At 37.4% G+C, this 22,842-nt stretch overlaps 1 protein-coding gene across 1 annotated transcript in view; it reads right to left on the bottom strand.

Annotated features, from left to right (window-relative positions):
• Pcca (propionyl-CoA carboxylase subunit alpha) overlaps window positions 1-22,842 on the bottom strand; it is a 157,580-nt gene that overhangs the window by 48,573 nt on the left and 86,165 nt on the right. Inside the window, exons 9-10 of the mRNA XM_042696995.1 lie at window positions 16,257-16,355; window positions 5,372-5,425 (exon numbers count right to left, since the gene is read on the bottom strand). Of these exons, the coding sequence (XP_042552929.1) occupies window positions 5,372-5,425; window positions 16,257-16,355 (153 nt within the window). The remainder of the gene's footprint in view (window positions 1-5,371; window positions 5,426-16,256; window positions 16,356-22,842) is intronic.

Here is a 22,842-nt window from a genome sequence, read left to right as displayed (position 1 = left end):
AGCAACTGGAGGCTTCCATCTTGTATTGTGGGTGACTTTTGAGGAGGTCTCCTGTTGATCTACCAGATCTCAACCTCTATCACATAGTAGCTGATCAGTAAAATAAGAAAATGACCTGACTACCATCTCGGCATTAGATGCCAGGCTTCAGTATCGAATGCAAAGGCAAATAAGATATGAAATGTAGCTTCTTTTCCCTGTAGGTTTACTGACATTTACTCAATAAATGAAATGTAGGTTCTCCACCAGAGAGCTATGCTGTTTGACTTGAACTTTTGTACCCATTTTGCTACAGTTAGAGAAAAACACAAAATGTACAATTCTCTCTGCTACTACATCAGCTAAGAGTCAAGTTATCATTTGTCTGTCTTAGCCCCATGGCTACTATGCCTTTTTGTTGTTGTTGGATAGGATTTCACTGTAACTTCCAGGTTGGACTCAAACTCATGGTCCTCTTCTCTCAGTCTCCCAAGTGCTGGGATTAAATGCATGCACCACCACACAGGGTACTAGTATGCTACTTAAGTGCAAAAACCAAGTCATCTTCACCTAGCTCACTTCCTAGCATATAAGAGGTTGCCAATTATTTCTTTCAATTTTTTGTTCATAGTGTATCATAAATTGGGCACTGATAAAGCTTGTATATTATATAGAACATTCATTTTCAAAGAACATAAGCTAAGCTAAGCTATATTCCAAAAGTTCATTCTTAGACTGGATACATGATATACAGAATATACATTACACATTTGATTAATTTTCAAAGTTAAGGTGACATGTATAGCCCATTTTATAAGATTTTATTCTATCCATAATGTGGATGAAATTTTGTATATTAGGAGAAACATGGGGTGCGATGCCATGGATTTACCTGTTGCTGAGGATTATGAGAATGTGTCTAAACATCTGGAAGCTTCATCAGCCCTCCACTCTGCCACCATCTGCATCGGGGTGGTGGGTAGTAGGCAAGGATCAGGAATAGGAGAGCAAGGATGGCGCCTGGAGGACATGTAGGAGAAAGGCTTTCTCTCTAAGCTCTGCACTTCACACCTTTCTCTCTCTTCCCATCCCAAGAAGGTGGGGAGCAGCCTAGCGTAGAAGCAGCAGCTAAGTCTCTGCAGGACCCAGGGTGGCTGCAAAGGCAGGCCAGCACAGGTGGCAGGTACGGGCATCAGTGTGGTACACTACCACATCATTCCTGACCTGCACTGGGCAAAGGAAGGGATAGGGTACAGTCTGACATAAATGTTGGAGGACTGCTATCATTTTAAGGTGTGAATAGCTAATGAAGCTCTCTCAAAGTTTCATTTTGAAGATGGTACCTGAACAAAAACACATGACATCATCTACTACGCTAAAAGAGAAGGTGGCAAGAAACACAATGGTAACAAATCTAGTCCTTTTCATTGCCCAATTATTTGGATTTCAAACAAATGGGAGTTTGCTCTACAAAATTCTAATGCTCATACATGAATTTCAGAAGAAGTAGAACTTTTGATGATGTTTATAAATTTATAAATAAAAATGATGCAAATTTTAGGCTGTGCAGTATCAGATGACATGATACAGCCCAAGCTTCAGCTCTTGCTAATTAAACGAATCAATTAAGAGACTGCAGTTGCCACTGGGTAGCTGCTGTTCTATGGTAGCAATAACAACCCCACGGGGAGGTCTTTCACGGCATTAAAATGCTGTCCTCCACAACTCCATCTGATATTATTAGAAACAGTTATTTGTGTCTTGCTGTCATATTAGTAGCAAAGGCAAATTATGGAAATATGCAGACCAGAATGGTCCCAGTATGAGATCAGGTTGGGTTTTCAGCCTCCAAGGGAACAATTGCTGAAATTCCAAAGTTCCCCCAAGTTCTTTAATGGAACCGGTAAATCTATCAGCACAGCATCCATTTCGAAGCTAGGTAAGGGTCACATATTGACATACTTTCCTGCTAAGCTGATACAATTCAACTAGATGAATTATCATATTAAGTTTACCCTCCTGAGTTAAAATGATGGAGTTGAAAATTGTTTTCGATGGTTGTCATTAATCGCTGTTACTTTGCAAATGCTTACTTTGAAATCTAATTGTCCTGGTGTATCAAGGGTCATATTAATAGCATTCTTAATGGTGATTCTTTGTAAAACATGTTTATTCTATGATATTATCTCTCAGGCTTTCAAGGCTAATAAGAAATAAAGCATATTTATTAACAATAAAACTTAATTTAAAATGTACAGTTTGAGATTTAAATTAACTTCAAGAACTTTAGCATCATTTAGTTTCATTAGGATCTCTGGCTAAGCTTCAAAGACATAGAATCTGATAGTTCTCAAGTTTTCTTGGGTAAATGCCAAGACACAGACATAAAGAGGCTGTTCAGTGGAGTCTAAGCTTAACTTCCCTTTAGAGCAATCGACATTGTTTTTCCAAGAAAAAAAATCAGTCCCATGAAATATGTTTGCCTTTATATTGCAGTCCTTTAAAAATCAAATATAAGATGAGCACTGGTGGCTCACACCTGCAATCCTAGCTACTCAGGAGACTGAGATCTGAGGATCTCTGGTTGGAGCCAACTCAAAAGTCCACATAACCAGCAAAAATCCCAGAAGTGGCTCAAGTGGTAGAGTAAGGCAGTTAGTGAAAAAATCTAAGTGGGAACAAGAGGCTCCAAGTTCAAGCTTCAGTACCAGTACAACCTCCCACCCTGCCCACGCCCCCCTTAAAAAATGAAAAAAGAACATATACAAAGGACTCCCCCATTGCCAGGCACTGGTGGCTCACGCCTATAATCCTAGCTACTCAGGAGGCCAAGATCTGAGGATCAGGATTCAAAGCCAGCCCTGGGCAGGAAAGTCCATGAGACTTTTAGCTCCAGTAAACCACCAGAAAACTGAAAGTGGTGCTATGGCTCAAATGGCAGAGTGCTTGCTTGCCTCAAGCTGAATAGCTGAGAGACAGTGTCCGGGCCTAGAGTTCAAGCCCCACAACCAACAAAAAACTAAAAAACTAAAAAAAAATAAGACTCCCCTCCCCACATCTATCCTATTGTTTAGCCTAGAAAGGAATTCTGATTCAGCAAGATACTAACACTTCCATTTCTTTGTGAGCTTATGCTATCTGATGAACAGGATTTACGGCTTCACCAAAATCTGCAAACAAAATACAAAAATAAAACCATTCTGGAAAAAATCTGAGACATGTAATTCTCTTCCTAAGTGTATGCAATGGAGTGGATGTTCGTGTCCTTTCCTCCTCACATTCAGATATGGAGGTGTGATGGTATACGCAGCAGGCCTCTGACCTGGCTCAGATGAGGTCATGATGGCATGAGAACCTTCCTTACAGAAGAAGAAAGCAGAATGTGAGCACTGCCTTGTTGTCAGCCTCTCCCTCTCCTCCCCCCCTCCCTCCCCCCCCCCCCCCCCCCCCCCCCGTCTTTTTCTGCCCCTTTCTCTCTTTCTGACTCAGATTTACTACTACATGGAAAGATGTAGAATTCTATTTGTGGAAAAACACAGTTCTTGTGTAGTAACTAAAATACCTGTAGGGGATAGGATATATACTTTTATGATTGTTAAGTTCAATTTAGAGAGGCCATAATATCCAGATAGTAAGGCAAACATTATCTCAGGTATTTCAGTAAAGGTAGTTTGTTTCTTAAAAAATGAAATTAAGATTTGAATCAGTGGACTCTGAGTAAGATTATTCTACATACGTTAGGTGGACCTCATCCAATTGGTGGTAAGTCTCGATGGGAAACAACGGACCAGCAGGCAGGAAGGAGGAATTCAGTCTTTGGACTTAAACTGCAATGCTTTCCTAAGTTATCAGCCTATAGACGTTCCCTGAAGATTTCAGATTTGCCAAGCCTCAACAGTTTCATGGGCTAATTCCTTCAAACAGACCTCTCTCTCTCTTTCTTTACATATATATAGATACACACAAACTCCCAACACATTCTGTTGGGTTCACTTTTATTGGAGAATACTGGCTAATACAATGTTTTATGACACTCATTTCATTCCCATAATTCACTTCATTTATTCCTATTCCACTTTATTATCAGAAAAGCAAGAATAAGCATAAGTCATAGGTTTAATATCTAAAGATTAAGTTATATTAAGCAAGTGCCCGCCTACTTATATGCAACGTATATGCTTATTATGCACATTGACTATACATACTCTGTACATATACTGATATTCTCAATAAACTGACAAAGCTCTCAGAAATGCCCCACATGAATGTGAACGATACCCAAAGACATGAATAGGCTGATCTCCCAAGCAATGAATGAATAGAGGGAGAAATAGTGAAATATACAGCTAATAAACAGAAAATTTTTAAATTGAAGTGAGTTTTAAAAGAGATTATTTTAAACAGGATGACCATTGGTACTAATAATTGTAATCTTAACAAATAAAAATATCTTATACATGTTTGAAAATAATTTAAGAATCAAAAACAAAAGCATAAACACATGAAGTTATTCCCAAAAATACCACTCATGATAGCAAAAAGTAATTTAGAAACAATCTAAATAACAAATAGCTAGGATTCAAAGGTAAGTACAATATATCACACCTACCTATCACAATGTGAAATATAGCTCCATTTTTAAAATGCTTATAAGTGTATCACAGCAATATATAAAATAATTGATAGTATTCAGGCCAAAAATTAAGATATAAAACTATGACTGGAAAGAAAAAAAAAAAAAAAAAAAAAACTATGATTGGTTTCTACTACAAAGATAGTTTTCAAAGGACCGAATAGAGAAAACTAGAAAAAAAAGTCAAGCTCAGTTTAAAAAACAAATGTTCCTATTTAATTTAAAAAAATGTAGAGAAAATCTTCAATAGAAAAAAGTTCTTAAAATACTCAACAAACAAATTTTGAAAGTATTTTCTTTTTCTTTTTTTTTTGCGGTTGTGGGGCTTGAACTCTGGGCCTGGGCGCTGTCCCTCAGCTCTTCAGCTCAGGGCGAGCGCTCTACCACTTGAGCTACAGCGCCACTTCCGGTTTTCTAGTGGTTTATTGGAGATAGGAGTCTCACAGTCTCTCCTGCCCGGGCTGGCTTTGAACCTCGATCCTCAGATCTCAGCCTCCTGAGTAGCTAGATTACAAGTGTGAGCCACCAGCGCCCGGCTGAAAGTATTTTCTCTTTAACAAAACATCCTCATTATTTTAAACTCTATCATGGAAACTTCTTCAATACATTAAGAAACAAACATCCTACAGAAAAATATCTCAATATAAGAACAATATAAAACCACAGTGAAGTCAGGTAGAAACACACGGGTTAAAATTAGCCGAGCACTTCTTTTTCTTATAAAATAAGAGGATACACAAAGCACTCTTTAGTACTTACCACTGTACCAAGAAACTGAATGCTCATGCGTCCACCTGCTTCTCTAGAAAGACACTGAAAAAAAGGAAAAGTATAAAATGAGACTGCATCTGTACACAAACTTGTAATGAAGGTGCTCATCATTCCACAAAAACCCACATGCCCATCAACTACTGAACCGATGAAGAAAATATAGTATGTTATTTCCACAGCAGAATAATATTTGGCCATAAAAAGTTATGAAGTATCAACACATATTCCAATAGAAGTGAGTCACAAAGTAACAGTGTTATATGGTGCCACTTAATAATAACTGAGGTTCACAGAGGTACACAGTAGATTAGTAGTTGGCTCAGGAGAGGAGAGAGGGGAAGGAACGAGGAGTAACTGATAACTGTGGAAGGGTTTTGTTTGGGGAATATGTTCCAGAACTGCATGATTACCGTCTGCTTTCTGGGCAGACTAAAAGTCATATAACTACATTTAAGTGGGTGAATTATATGACATCTGGCTGTTTCAATGTTGTTAAAATGAATTACCATTTATTTAAAATAACAAAATGAACAATGCAATTATTTTGTGTTCAGAATCCTGAAAAAGAACTTGCCTCTATGTTAGCTACTTATTTGTAAACTAGACACATGCAAAGTAAATACATAACTATTTATACATATTTTTCTCATCTGAACTTCATAAGTCAAAAATACCACTGATAAATGTGTGTCTATTTAGTACAGTAGACATAAATTACACTTTTCCCAGAACATCTTCAGCTGTAAAACTGCTCAATGTAATCCTAACATGTTCCTCAAGAGTCTTCTTTTTTGTGTCAATCAGAGAGGGCTATATGACTGAGAAATGAAGTAGTTTTAAGTAAACATCCATGGTTTTCTTTCTGAAGTCTCAGAGACAGTATCAGTGGCTTCTACTCAACCAAATACAATGAACTATTACAAATGTATCCTGATTTTTTTTTTTTGGGGGGGGGGGGGGTCGGTCGTGGGGCTTGAACTCTGGGCCTGGGCGCTGTCCCTCAGTTCTTCAGCTCAAGGCGAGCGCTCTACCACTTGAGCTACAGCGCCACTTCCGGTTTTCTGGTGGTTTATTGGAGATAGGAGTCTCACGGTCTCTCCTGCCCGGGCTGGCTTTGAACTGCGATCCTCAGATCTCAGCCTCCTGAGTAGCTAGGATTACAGGCCTGAGCCACCAGCGCCCGGCTGTATCCTGATTTTCTTCCCAGGAGTGGAGGTTAGCAATTCCAGTCTCTGAAAACATCAGGGTAATAATGGAACGTGGAGAGACCTGAGCTCCTTGGTTGGAGGTTGAAGCAATGAGGAGGAAAGTGGCTTTAATGCAGAGCCACCCTGCATCTGAACCTACTGCCAAGTGACCTGACACAACAGTTACTAGAACACTCTACATTCAAGTGGAGTAGAGAGGAGGAATATCAAAATCCATTTGCCCATCAATTTGATTTCAGATATTTTATACTTCAAAAATTATGGGTAAACAGAAAGATGAAGCCACCCAAATATCATAACCGTATAGCTCTCCAAACTGAAAACGCAATCAACAAAACAAGTGGAGACATAAATTGTAATTTAGCCCGGAAACCATTTCAACACTGAAGATACACATGTTTATACCAGGTGAACAGCCTTTATCCAAAATGTGTGGGACCAGAAGTGTTTCTGGTTTTAGAAAATTTGTTGCCTATAGTGGTTGAACACCAATATTCAACACTAAAGATTTTGGGGGCGCTTGAATTTTGGGCTTTTTATAACCTAATAGAAATAATATGCAGTATTGTATTGGTAAATACAAAAGGGAAAAAACAAAACAGAATGTGTATTTGTAAAAAAAAAATCTATACATTACAGAAAAACTCTAAATAATGCATGTAAATTCGTTAATGACTATTTCTGGATGGGGTGGTATGGATGTGTGTACATATTCTATCAGTAGTAGGACTGAAACCAAAAACCTGCACTTGCTAGACAAGCACTTCACACTTAAGCCACATCCCCAGCTCATTGCCTTTATTATTATTTTTTTACATAGATTCTCCCACTGGAACGTCTGGGGTTATGAACATGTGTCACCACATCTGCTGCTCTTTATTTCCATCAATCCATTCATTCACTCATCCATCCATCTGTGGACCACAGGGAGCCCTGGCAGCTGAAATAGGACCCACCTCCCAAGAAAAGAAGAGAAACAGAATTATAAAATGAGTATAATTCAATGTAAGTCCATGGTATAAAATGCATGAATTATTGTGACATAAGAGGAAAGACTAGCCATGAGCCTGTGGATCACACCTATAATCCTAACTCAGGAGGTTAAGACTTGAAGGTCAAAGTTCAAAGCTAGCCCAGGCAGACAAATATGTGGGACTTTCATTCTCCAATTAACCAGTAAAAAGCCAGAACTGTAGTTGTGGCTCAAAGTGGTACAGTACCTGCTGTGACTTAAAAACAAAAAAAGAGCATAAGGCCCTGAGTTCAATCGGAGGAGGAGGAGGAGGAGGAGGAGGAGGAGGAGGAGGAGGAGGAGGAGGAGGAGGAGGAGGAGGAGGAGGAGACAGTACAAAAGTTCCTCAAAAAATTTAGACAGAGCTACACATGATACAGTATCACACATTAAAGAATCTGTATTCCCATGTGTAATAAAGCATATACATGACAGCCAAGTTACGGAAATGACCTGACCTTCCATTAAAAGAAAAGTAGATTAAAATGCGCATATATACTTATTAGTCTTCAGCCTTAAAAAAGATGGAAATCTGTCATTTGTAACAATGTTTCTTTTTGATGGAAAGAAGAACACAAGACCTCTAGATGCTATTAATCCTGGAGGACAGTATTTGTTAAAGGACAGAAGCCCAACAAAGACAAATACTCTATGATTTCACTCATTAAAGCAATCTAAAAAACTAGTGGAGAGTAGGGAATAAAAGTTAGTAGAGGCTTAGAATGGTGTAGTGGTAGGATTAATGATCAAAGGATATACAATTTCAATTAGAATATGATTAAGTGATCCATTCTACTTGATGACTATAGTGAGTAGTGCAAAGAGAGTAAATGTTAAGTGTTCTCACACAAAAAAGTAATATATGAGGTAATACTCATCTGAAGTACCTTGATTTCACCATTCTACAGTATACACATATTTGAAAATAATATTTTATACATGATTTACAATTTTTGACAATAATCTTTTTTTTCCTTTTGTGATGCTGGGAATCAAATCTGTAGCCTTATACATACTAGGAAAATGTCCTACCACTGAGCCTCACCCGTCACCCTTATAAACTTCTTATACTTGAGAAATGGAGTGTGACAGGTCTATGTTTAGAAAGAGAAATTTCATTCAGAAGTGAAGCTTAATCTTTCTCAGAAAGAATATACAATTTTCCCACAGTAAAAAGTTAAACTAATTAAGTTCTCAAGTCCACAATAAACCCACAAAATACTCAATTCTTGCAATGTATCAAATGCATACCAAAACAAATATCAAAGTGACCATTTGAGAAGCTGATAGAGGAATTTTAATAAGAACTAAGACTTCTTTTCACAAAACATATTCCATCCACACTTGTTAAAATGTTGTGTCAAAAATATTTTATTCCTTTTCCTACATAAAATGGTACTTATAGTCAGATAAAAATTTCACTTTTCTTATAGTATGCTCCAACATTTACAAAATATACTTCTCATTTCTTTAAAAGAAAATTTTAGAGGATTCTTTTAACAAAATGATTTCAATATTTCCTAGAATTAAATCTATACAAAATTAGCACTCTTGATCACTTGCAAAAGCATTCCCCAAACAATAACCCAAATGTTCCAAAAATATCTTCCTGTGATATTAAAACCAGAGGTAATATCACCTTTAAAAGTAATGGTATGGAACAGTAAGAGGAAGAAAGAATGATTGCTCCCCACCCCCACCCCCGCCTCACCCCCTCATTGATTTCCAACTTGATAATAATTCTTTCAAGACCTTTAGGGTTTGTCTTAGTCTCCAGTGCAGCTGCCTGTATTATTTTCCACATTAACTATAATCAGTGTTGATACTATTCAAAATTCTCTTCCTCTAGTAGCCACTGAAATGTAATTTTCTAGTTAACAGCACAGTGTGTTTGTGGGGGTAGGGTAAGCAGGAGTTCAGAAGGATATTTTTCTGTTGTGTTAAATTTGCAATAACTCTTAATCATAAAACATTCTTATAGAGACCAAGACAACTGCTAAAAGCCCAGCACTATCATCCCAAAGCAGGCAGACTTGCATCAAAATTAATGTTTCAAGTGACACTTATACATACATCCCAGCAGTTAAATTGTGATTAAATTTTGAAGCATAATGAAGGGTTATTTCTGTTCTATTGGTGAGCTTGTTTCTAAGATGTGTAACCATAATTGATGTTTTCAGGAAAGTGAAAAGGAGATGGTTAATAATTACTCTTTCATTTCCTACTTCTTTAGGAAAAAAAATACTAACCTCTACTTATTCTAAGTTATATATTTACATATCCTACACTATCTAAATAGATGGTTTCATATTACATTGGGTGACTCTGGAGTAATCACATGCATATAGTACAACAATAGCTAATTATTTCTAAGAGGTGGGGGTGAGGAGAAACATCTTTAAAACAGGAGAAAACATTTATTTTAGGACTAGAAACATGCAGCAAAGTTGATTCACTTTTTTGGTGTGCGCGCACACCAAATACAGGCAAAGTATAGGCAAAAATGTAAGACTATATTATTTGCAGGCAATGTGGGAGGAATTTTAATCTAAAGTACTGAAAATAGCTTATTTTACCTTTCTTAATTTTCCAGAACAAAAAAATATACAGATGGGAGAAGAAGAGGGATTAGAAAGTTTAGAAAGACATTTTCCCATTATATTACATTTACAACTACTACAAATTATAAAGAATAACCATAATAATTAGTTTTCTTCCAAAAATAAATGGTTTAATTTCAAAAATCTATTCGGATTCTGTATAGGCACCACTTGTAAATATTTCACAGAGGGTTTACACAACATGCAATATTGTAAACTCACAAATTCCATGGATTTGGGTAATATTCTGCATTACCTAGGTCCACTAAGAAATTTAAGCATCATGTTATATAATTTCTTTAATATTCCAATTAACTCATAATATGTTTAATCTGGTATTCTGCAGTAAATAGCATGAGCTTCTTGTGAATACTATTCCATATTTGTCTGCTTTGCCATGGAGAATTAGTTCCACTTAGTTGAGTACCAATGACCTATTCAATATAGAATGCAGTAGTGCTACAATCATATTTGTACTGTTATTTATAATAAATTTATTCTCTGTGGAAAATATTTAAGCAAGAGTACGAAAAGAAAGAAAGGAAAAACTCTTCAAAGGGACACAGTGAATGGATCTACATCAAACAAATGCAGAAACTGTGAGACCTTAGCAGGATCTCCAGATATTTTCAAAAGTATTTAGCTACTCTTCAGTCCTGAAGACCAGCTGCTGTGAGCAGGTGGATAGAAGCAATCATGCCACACAGAGACACAGGCCAATGGCAGTTAGTCAACCTTGCTTGCAAATGCTCAACCATGTGACTATACAAAATGAAGAGCCTAGTCTGAAAATGCTAACAAAAAAGTGTATTAAAATCCAGCAGCCAAATTACTCTACAGGAAATAGAAAACTCTGAGATGCTCAAAGTAAAAATTTAAGAGCCCTTTCCAAGGTTAAAAAAATTACTTCACAGGAGCAGAACGTGGACATAGTAGGAGTAGCAGTAACTTCTATTTCTCAGCATGTTCTACTCCACAAAGATTTCAGGATGACTGAAGGAAACACAATGAGCTCAGCATCAACAAGACACAGCAAATCTTGTGTTGGATTTATATTTTTGTTTTGCTGAGACAGGGTATCGGTGGGCTATCTCGGCTGGCCTGGAATCTATGGTGGTCCTGGAGTGTCAGATCTAGGCATGTAGCATCCTATTAGCATTCTTTCGTTTTCTTTATCACTTTAATTAGATGTTACAGGCAGGAAATCAGTCCACTCTATAAAAAGGCCCTAATTTTTTTTTTATTTAAAACTTAAAGTTAGAAAAGTTTGTCATTGAGACGATACACTCATCTTCTGTTTCAAAGTTGAATTCAGTTTGTTTACTACTTATTCTTCAATTAGCTCATTCCACTAATGCAAATAATTTATAAATGATAAAATTCAAAACTTTGGGTGACATAAGAGAAAATAGCGGAAAAAATATCTCTTTTATCTAAAACATTGTCTGATTTATCTAGAATTGCCAGGTGCTAATGGCTCACACCTATAACCTTAGCTATTCAGGAAGCTGTGATCTGTAGCATCATGGTTTAAAGCCACTCCAGGCTTGGGAAAGTTTTCTAGATTCTACCACCAAAATTACCAGCAAAAAGCAGGGCTGAAAGAATGGCTCAAGGAGTAGAACACCAGCCTACCAAATTCAGGGCCTTAACTTCAAATCTCAGTACTGCCAAAAACAAAAGGTTTGTCACATGAGTTGTCTAAACAAGTAACATCATACACGTGACCTCTAAAACCTTGAATGTGACTGAGGAATGAAATTTTCATCTTTATTTTATTTTAAACAGAAGCAATACAATATTTTTCTTGTTTTGTTAGAACTCCACTCCACTTTAAATGTTTTATTATTTAAAATGCTACTATGTTGTACATATGCTAGTCACCTATATTCTTTCTACAATCATATTAATATTTTATACTTTTATATTTTATATTTTATCCTGTTGCAATAACATTTGCACATATTTTAGAATGTATTTATATAGAACATTAACACATTAATGAAATTAATTTCACTGTTTCTTCTTTTTGAAATATAGCTCCTAACAAACTGACAACTCTGTATATGGCTTATATTTAACCTGTATTAGAAAAAGCCAACAGTGTAGGTAGTTTAGAAGTCTTTAAATATCTTCCCACAAACAAAATAGGAGAAAGGTTTACCAGAGTTCATATTGCACCATTAGGACCTATTAATAAACATCATTACTGACACACACTATCTTCAATAAAAATAGTAGAAAAAACACTGATAAATATATAGCATTCAAATACTGTCATTTTCTTTTGGGGGAATAATGGTATTTGAGTGAAAATTTGTTTAATAATTAGATCAAGAAATAGGAAAAAATTATGCATGAAGTTCTTTATTCTCTTCAAGTGTTTTCAAAGTTTAGGCTCTCTATTATAAATTATTCCATTTCAAAATACAGAACCTCCTCCATCTTTCAGATAGCTGCAACATCACTGGCTCTATGCCAGTGTTTATCAACAATGATTAATGTTTTTTCCTAAAAGCAGCAGAAGAGAAAATGCATTAAAAGGGGGTGGGGCAGGTTATAGAGTGGAGAAAAGATAGTGTAAGGTAGATGTAACTGAAAAATAAATAATGACTGACAGCAGGTGAGAGAGGGTACTGATATGCACAAATCCCTGAGAAAGAGGAAATAGAACAGCTAGAGACAGACTCTTTTCTATATTAATATCTAGCTATACCTATCAGTAGGTGGTACTGTTGGCCTGAAACAGCTTAGGTGCTACCCAGGGGAAGCAGAAGCACATAGTTGCTTCATAAGCAAAGAACTATGGTAGTTCTGTATATGCAGACTTTCACCAGCCACCCTACAAAATATAGATTCTGCAAATGTTGGGAAGTCAGGAATTAAAGAGAATGGATAAAATAGCTAAGAAGGCTATTTTAGAAACACGGCTTAGAAGGCGTAGAAGAAAAAAATCAAAGTCTTAAAATAAGAAAGATTTATTTCTGATGTTCTAAAAATGATGATTATCCTTTTAACCATTCATCTGCCCACCTGTTTATTCAATTAAGTTTTTACATACTACAGCAACTCAGCAAGACAGTAGGAATTTAAAGGCAAATAAAAAGAGCAAATTTAGACCAATTAAAATATATTAAAAACCTATGGGATTTGATATCCAAATCATTGTACATGGCAAAATGCAACTAATCCTTTTAAAGGAAATAATGAGTAATACTAAGGTGGCGATTTACCGATGAAAACCAGGATGGTGAGTGGAGAGGGTGGTCTGACTGGATGAGACAGAAAAGGAGCCAGCCACGTACCTTGAGATGCACCCATCTTCAGGCAGGCAGAGGGAAAATCAACAAAGATGGCTGTAAAGCTTGGTGCCAGTTCTTTGCTTCTGCCACACTTTCAAATCCCTCTGTCATCCCCCCCCCCCCCCACCGCTAACATGATCCTCAGCACCCCTTACTTTAATACCTGTAAACGTGTCTCCAATCTCACCCTCATTCTTCTTCAGTCTACTCTCCACAACATAGCCAGAGTCCACAAGGTCCCAGGACACCACATTTTTGTTCCTATCACCACTTTCTTACTAAAACTTGTTCCATGAACAAAGCAGAGTCCACTCTAGATCAAGTTTTGCATGTTTTGGTGCCTAATCATCTTGCTGGCTCATCCATTGCCCTCAGCTTATTCTCTGATTACTAGGTATGAAACGGCAGTTTCCAAAGAGTGGTGTCTGGACTAGCTTTATCAGCATTACCTAAGAATGAAGACCTAAGACTATGGAGGTATCTCAGTGGTAGAATACTTGTTTAGCATTCCTAAGACCCTGGGCTTGATCTCTAATACCACAAAAACAAAAAACAAAACTAAGAAATGTAGACCTAACCCAGAGCTTCTAAACCAGAGTAAACACTTGTAGGTCCAATGATCTGAGTTGTTGTTTTGGTTTTTTTTTTTTGCCAGTCACGGGTCTTGAACTCTGGGCCTGGGCACTGTCCCTCAAGTCTTCAGCTCAAGGCTAGCGCTCTATGACTTGAGCCACAGCGCCACTTCCAGTCTTCTCTGCTTATGTGGTGTTGAGGAATCGAACCCAGGGTCTCATGCATGCAAGACAAGCACTCTACTACTGAGTTACCTTCCCAGCCTCTGATCTGAGTTTTAACCAGTCTTTAGTTGATTCTACAACACATCAAGGTTTGAGTCACTGATTTCAACCATGAATAAGAAGTACATTTTTATCTGAAGAATTCTGAGGGGGTAAAATGGATAAGTATTTGAGCATAATGATGAAAATCACATACTCAGGTCATACTACCAGGGTTCAAGTTTTGCTCAGTTTCTGCCTAATTTTGTGATCACAGCTGGCCTTAGTATACAGTGGTATGCTTAACAGCACAGATCCTACAGCAAGAATGCTTGGATTTAAATTCTGCTCTCTTGAAGATATAATAATAAATGAATTTAAATGGTATGAAATGATATGGTGATATTTCTACCATGGCTCTCAGAGAGTTTCACTCTCATAATTAGTATAGTTATAAGGTTAAAATATAAAATAAGACAGTGAGTTAAGATATGGAAGGAAATATAAGAAAAATGTAGAAAAAAAGTAATAAAATCACAGTCAAAATACAAGACTCAGTACTGAGAGAGTTCAAGACCTACTTTGAGAACAATTGGTTGTGTTGCCACAGAAATTAGTTCAGTCATCAAATATGAATCTTCTGCTCCCATAGTCTCAAACAGAGATAGATGTGAAGCAGGTATACAGTAGTCTTTATCTATGATCCCTTCATTTTTTTAGGTTCAAGTGTTTTTTAATTAACTTTCTGTGTAAAATAAAGTTAAAAAATGAGCATGCTAGCCAGGCACAGGTGGCTCACACATATAATCCTAGCTATTCAGGAGGCTGAGATCTGAGGATCACAATTCAAAGCCAGTCTGGGTAGGAAAGGCTATGAGACTCTTATATCCAATAAACCACTCAGAAAACTGGAACTGGTGCTGTGGCTCAAATGGTAGAGTGCTAGCCTTGAGCTGAAGAACTGAGGGATAGCGCCCAGGCCTAGAGTTCAAGCCCCATAACCAACAAAAAAACAAAAACAAAACAAGAATGAGCATGGTATGAGGAATTTGTGACCTTTATTCATACATGACAGACATATTTTTGTGTGATGGTTTTGTTTGGGTTTCTCCTCTGGAACTTTAAACCTCAAATATGAGGTTAGATGAAGGTATCTTGGCAGACCCCCTTCCATAGCTTCTATTTTAAAATGGAGGTCACTAGTTACACAGAACGCCCCATCAATTCTGGGTATCAAGGCATCCCTTCCATTCAGCACATTTTTACACTGAGGAATGAAGAGGTTCATATATTAAAAATTTTTGAAAGCACCTTAATTTTTTGAAAAAGTTGACTTTTTTGAAAAATATATGTACCATGGAAGTCAGACTGCTTGGCTTGTGTCTACCAACCTGGTTTGACAGAATATCAACTGCATTGGTAAGAAAAACATAAATACACGCAAGAAATAAAAAAAAAAAATCCTACAATGGCTAAAAAAAAATGTTCATCTAATTTTTTAAAAAGTTGGCAGAGGTGGTACCCATAGCTTATGCCTGTAATTCTAGCTACTCAAGAGGCTTGGATCTGAGGATCACGGTTCAAATCTATCCTGACCAGGAAAATCTGCAGACGCATCTCCAATTAAGCAATAAAAGGCACAAGTAGAGCTGTGGCTTCAACAGTTGAGATTATCTTGACCTGGGTCAGCACCCAGGTCGAGTTCAAGTCCCAGGACTGGCGCAGGAGGAAAGAAAAGTCAACAGTACTCTTTACTTACAACAAAATATAATACAAAAACCTTTTTACCTTGTCTTAAAAATATTAATTTAAAATATTACGACATAACTCAAGAGTCTCTAAAATAAGATCAACTGTCTTGAAACATAAAAACTATAACATGAATAAAATACAGCTTTTCCTCTACATCTGTATATTCAACACACAGGTTTTTAAACTTAAGGAGGCCTTCTAAGAAAATCATCAGAATGTTTACCTGCACAGTCCTCTGAGTGCCATCAACACTGACAGACAATAAGGGCAAAGCCAGGTTCCACATACTGGTCAATTTTAGTTTCGACCCGCCAACTTCCACCTGTTGTGACACCAAATAAGACTGTTAGCATGAAGCAAGACAGAAAGCTGCTCTCAAGTTCATTGCTGCATACAAAGCAGCAGCCACTTTAAACAGATGGCTCCCAAACAACCTGTCATGTTTACTGCTCCAGCCATGAAAGACAGGGCCCAACAGCAGAGCCTCCCCAGCCATCTCCGGGGAGAGGTGAAGGACCTGAGAACAGCTGCCTCCGGGTGCTGAGGCTTCACATGATTTATAGGAAGTAACAAACAGCCTTCTAACTCCACACCTATCTGGACATGCTACATTTACTGCAATTAGACAAGTAATGCATATAAATTCCAGTGACACCTTGCAACCCACGCAACAGGGCTTGCATATAATATCCTCTCCAAGGACCAAGGAAGAACTTCTTTCTGCGTTAATTTTAATGAAGGACTCTGCATTGTTATCTTAATTATACATAAGCTTTAATTGGGCAAAAATATTTGGCACTGAGTATCTGAAGTCCACTCAAACTTTGCGAAGTTCTATCATATTTTTGCCAAACAAAAAATGATGATAAAGTCATCATTCATAAAGATAGAAAGGCAACAACCAATCTTTCCAATGGAAGATATTCTTATGGAAAATAATTTAATTTTTATGTAAATAATACAAAAGCAATTTTAAAAAACTAATTTAAAGTACCAAATCTGAAGTTCTTTCTGCCCTTTCACTTACTAATGATTGTTCTCTAACATGAGACAACAAATAACATCATTACAGTCCACCACAGACAATCTAACAGAGGAACGTGTGAATATACTTAAGTTTTATAGCATTATCTAATGATTCCCCTCCCCATTTTCAATTCTCACACTTTACATCAGACATTCATTCCTTAAAATTAAATACCAGAGTCCTCATTGTCTTTTTTGTGAGACCCCTGAGGACTAGTAGAAATGGAGGAAGATGTGTAAAAACATTTTAGAACTATCTGGCTCGTCCAAGTATCCAGGCCTGAGGTCATAGACTCGGGGAGGTTGTAGGCTTTCTTAAATGAAGTTCAGCACTCAGCTTCATTGACAAAATGGTATGAGTACAACACAACAGACCAATGGAGGAGAAAGCTGGACAGATGACCCAAGCTCATAGTAAGTAGATGGCACAGATGAGTCCATGGCTTCAAGCAAATAACAGACTCCATGGGTAGCAGAAGCCTCTTCAATGTCTTAAAGCACCCAAAGGCTGAATGAGTTCATGACTCATTCCTCAACAAGGCATGGCCTGGGGCCTGGCAGCAAAGACTTACAAGGACAACACTAAATCTGGTTCTCAGCCACCACTATCATCATAACCATTCCTAAAGCCCAGGCACCTAGGGTGCAACCGTGGTGGGGGTTGGGGACAAAAAAGATTCCAACCAGTGGGTTACTCAAAAAAGAATATTTATACCAAAAAAAGGTAAGATTCTGTTACATGCAAATTTTTCTTCTCCCATACCTTATTAAAAGAAAGACTACATGTGATTGAAAAATAAACCACATTTCCTCATAGGCCTGATGCGTAAAGGGTACAAATTTTTACTTTAAAAAATCTGAAACAAGAAAGTCATAACTGCAAGTATAAAATATGAACAGCAAAAAAAATATATGAACAGCACCTATGAGTATTAAAGAAGGGAGGAGACCTGTTGAAAGCACCACATGCCTGCTCAGGCCCAGCAAGAAATACAATTTCCTCTAAGAAATACGACTGTGAGCAACCGATGAAATGATTCTGTTGATGCCATACTAGATGTGTGCACAGCCGGTGAGGCAGATACCATATTTCACAACCACAGTTTAACACCATGGAAAGTTGGGCTGTACTAAAAGAAGTAACTCCTGTTATTGTGCCCCATACACTGTTTATACCCAGTCCTTTGGAAAAGGTGGCTAAAGAAGCAGGACAGAAGTGGTACTAATTGTCACTAAGTTGAGAAAAGGTTCTAAAAACCACTACCATAACTGGGCACTGATGGCTCATATCTGTAATTCTAGCTATTCAGGATGCTGAGATCTGAGGATTTGGGTTGGAAGCCAGCCAGGTCAGGAAAGTCTATGAGAGTCTTATCTCCACTAAACTAACAAAATCTGGAAGTAGAGCTGTAGCTCAAGTGGTAGAGTGCTAGTCTTGAGAAAAAGCAGCTCAGGGACAGTTCCCAAGCACTGAGTTCAAGCATCAGGACCTTCACAAAAACAAAACATAACCACCACCACTTTATCTTCTCAATACCAACAATCAATGGGAAATGAGTCCAGTACAAAGGAAAGAAAGGGCAGATCTGGTGAGAAAACCAGAGTATTAAGCTGAAGGAAAAGCCACAGTCTACTTATGCTTATAGCCAGCCTTCCTATTACAACATGAACTACAATCAGAAAACAAGCAATATTACATATTGACATACAAGTTAGGAAAAAATATAGAGAGAAAAAGGTAAATAAATTAAGAGTATATAGCACAAGAAGAGCTACTCAAAGGAACACAGGAAGAGTTTAGATAAATAATTTTCCAAAGTCTCAAAGGCAACCATAGGAAACATGACCCTTCTTAAAGAAAAAAAAAAAAAAAAGCTCAAAGAAGAAAAACAAGGGTTCAAAGAAAAGATTATATAACAACAGAAGGAAATGAAAATCAAGCTGGTAGAACTCAGAGAAAAGAAAAGAAAAAATAACATTATAGAGATAAAAGCCACATTAAGACACAACCAAAAATAGAATGACTAAAAGAAACACCAGGACATAGAGAAATCCTATTCAACAAAACAGATAGGACCAGCATAGAACAATCTACAGTGGAAGACACCAGATATGGAGGAGGAAGAAAAGACATGCAAAAAAATGCAATTCTCTTTTTAAAGGTATATACAGAAATGTAAAGCCAAAGAAATGGTATTTTTATTTTATTTTATTTTTTATTTATTTACTTTTTTGGGGTCCGGTCGTGGGGCCTGAACTCTGGGCCTAGGCGCTGTCCCTCAGCTCTTCACAAGGCTAGCGCTCTACCACTTGAGCCACAGTGCCACTTCTGGCTTTTTTCTTTTTGCTTATGGTGCTGAGGAATCGAACCCAGGGCCTCAGGCATGCAAGGCAAGCGCTCCATCACTGAGCCAACTTCCCAGCCCAGAAATGGTATTTTTAAATAAGCAAAATTTGTAGAATGATGATTTTTATGGAATTTCAGAACTAAAGAAATAATTATGACAGACATTAAGAAATTATGTACAAGGAAGGAGAGAAAAAAAATCATGTCAGGGGACTAGAAAGGTAGCTCAGTGGTAGAGTGCTTACCTTCCATGCATGAGGCCCTCCTGGGTTTGATTCCTCAGAACCACCTAAACAGAAAAGGCTGGAAGTGGCGCTGTGGCTCAAGTGGTAGAGCACTGTTCAGGGACAGTGCTCAGGCCCAGAGTTCAGACCCCATAACCAACACCCCCCACTACCCCCCCCCAAAAAAAAATCATGTCAGATTTGAGGCTAAGGATAGGAGAAGGAAAATAGGGGAGAACAAAGGACAAGGTGACGCTGACCACGAATGATTAAACCCATAATCTGACTCATGGAACTGTAACCCTTCTACAACTACTTACAATAATAAATCATGTCAGACTCACACTGATACAAAGATCACAGAGCAACAGGTTCAAATACTGATAAGAGGAAATGATCTCCCTGGATTTTGTATCTAGCCAAAGTAGCCTTAAAGAATATCCCATTAAGTGTGTATTCTATAGCATGTAAAAAGTTAAAAGGCACTTTCTTTTCTTTTTTATTAGCTTAGGTTAGTTACATGGGGGAGGGGATTTCTTTGTTACATCTTCATTCATGCTTACACTATAGTCAGTCAGTCAGTCTTATCAAAGGGGACTTTCTTCTGTTTATTTTTTTGAGACAGATCTTGCTATGTAAACTAGGCTGGCAGGGACTCATAATCCTCCTGTTTCAGCCTCCTGAGTGCTGGAATTATAGGCATGCACCACCACACCTGGCCTTTTTTTTTTTTTAGAGGAATTTCATTTTTACTGAATAAAAACATTACTGTTCATGTACACATATCTGAATATACATTCAAATATTTGTAAGTAGTAAATACACATTTTGTGATATAGACTTTGCATAAAGATGTTAAGTCCAAAGAAAAATTATAGTTATTGACAATTACCAATATTTCGATTTTATGGTTTTCATCAGAATTTCTAAGATACTTCTGAATGTACATGTTATGAAGCACACGAGGATGTGACCCCCTCCTCACTATGTGATACTCTCCAACAATGCTCAGTGCCTCCCCTTAGGCACAGAGAAAGCGGAAAGCGAAGCTCATCTGGGTTGGTGTTGGATGGAGAAGGAAGTGGTGAAGAAGATGAGGGTACCTGTAAGTAAGTAACTATAATAGCAGGCCAGGAAATCTAAGCTGGACAAGGAAGATAAAAGCAGGCATGGAAAAAATAATGCAGGACTGGCTGCCTGTCTTCAACATCAGTAAGTAGGATACACAGGAGGGAATCCGAAGGTTGCCGAGGGGAAAAATGGTATAGTGAGGTAAAATGATGCTTTTCCAAGGAGAAGCAATTTCTAAGAGAGAGGAACAGTATCTAGAATGGTGTCACTTCACATATCTAAGGTGCCTATGCTAGAGAGAGAAAGTAAAGGTAAAAAGAGGTGGAACGTTCCAGAAAAGGCTGATATGGGGGGATCTGCAGCTCATAAAGAAGACAATTCAGGGGGCTCATGGAAAAATGGAGAAAAATTAGACAGATTACAGGCAAGGGCTGGGCCTCAGATCTAGGAAAGAATGGAGGACCAGAATGGTTCTCCAACACTGACTCCCTCCGGCTGCACAGCTGCAGCCACAGCCACACTCGGCCTCTGCACCTGCTCTCCTCTGCACCACTGCAGTTGACTGCACTCCCCACAGATGCCTCTGTATCTCCAAATGGTCTCCTCACCACAGCCAGTCATGTCAATGGCAGAGTGAACATCTTACAAAGCCAGAAGCAAAAAGGAAATAAAACTAGTATGAGAATTTGAAAATGGTGGTACCGTCTGCTTTTGATAAGTGTAAACCCTCCCCCCAAAAAAGAAAAAAAGAAATGAAACATGCAGTCTCTCGTATAAGGACATTAGACATCTCATCACTGTGCAATCATAAAGATTACACACTCATTTCAAGTCTTGGCATTATAAATTTAAATGAATCAGAGCAAGGCTGTGGTGAGTTGAAGTCATGAAATCCATCTCCACACACATTACTTTCTGAAAAATTTCCCCCAGAGTAATCAAAGAAATGAGTTTAGTTGAAATTTACTCAAAATAAGAATGTTTATGATGTTTAAAACAACAGTTCAAAAACCATGATTTCTGTCCAATTTTGAGAAGACATTTTCCCACACTTGGTAACCTACTGTAATCTGCATTCCACTGAAGCTTTTAGCTGTAGTTATAATACAAATGATGCTCACATGGAACATTCTCCATGAGTTGTTTGGAAAATTCAATTTTCCTACATACGTCATCATCAGGGAAAAAGAATGGACACACCCTAAGTTAACTTGATATTTGACAGAGATTACTTACATCCTTTACTACAAAAAACAAAACAAAACAAAAAAGCACTTCCTCAGATAGCCTCATGACACAGTAAAAATATTATAGCTTCTGTTGTGAAAAGCACCTACTCACCATTTTTTTAAAACCTAACATAGGAATGGAACACAAAACAAAACATGTGCCTTTTTTTTTTCTAAAAAGTAATACAACTTTGGGAAGATACAGACTAAAGTGTTTCCAATCCATAACATGACTTTTTCTGTTGCAACGCTAAACTCATTTCTTCATAGACCTAAGATGAAAATACAGATATTCCACCATTTTAAAAGACTATGTCATAAATCTTACTCCTATTTCTGAAAATGAATAGTAAACAAATTCAAGCAATGCTATTATTTTAGAAAGGAATAATCTTTAATAGTCTTTGATCAGCTTTCATACTAGATTTTGTTTGTTTTTTTCCCCCCTTATATTTTGTTATTTGTTTCTTTTCTGAGAAGTATCACTATGTAGCCTACACTGACCTTGAACTTTCAGTCCTTCTGCCTCTGCCTTCCACGTGATGGAGTTACAGTGTGCACCATCATTCCTGGCACAATGTATCTTAAAAATGATTGTGCTACACAAAAAAGTGGAAAAGGACCTAGAGTTTTCAGGTTTGACTCCTTAAAATGCAGACTCAACCCTCTTTTCCTCTCATTTTACAGGTAAGGAAATTAAAAGAGCCATATAAATTAACAGTAATTTATAGGAGTTACCTTGCAATAATCCTCAGGGTATTTCCCTTAAAACATGTCAAAAACAAAAACAACAAATATACTGTAAATACTAAGAAACAGTGCTAGGGTACAGTAGGTTCTCATTGCCTGCAGGTACTCTGAAAGATGACTGTTCGAAAAATAGAGATATTTATTGCTTCTTTTTTGTTGTTT

The sequence above is a fragment of the Dipodomys spectabilis genome, unplaced genomic scaffold (genome assembly GCF_019054845.1).
Source record: "Dipodomys spectabilis isolate Male_0828 unplaced genomic scaffold, ASM1905484v1 ptg000215l, whole genome shotgun sequence".
NCBI classification, from domain to species: domain Eukaryota; kingdom Metazoa; phylum Chordata; class Mammalia; order Rodentia; family Heteromyidae; genus Dipodomys; species Dipodomys spectabilis.
Note: the sequence above shows the minus strand (reverse complement) of the source record. Positions and strands in the feature narration are given on the sequence as shown.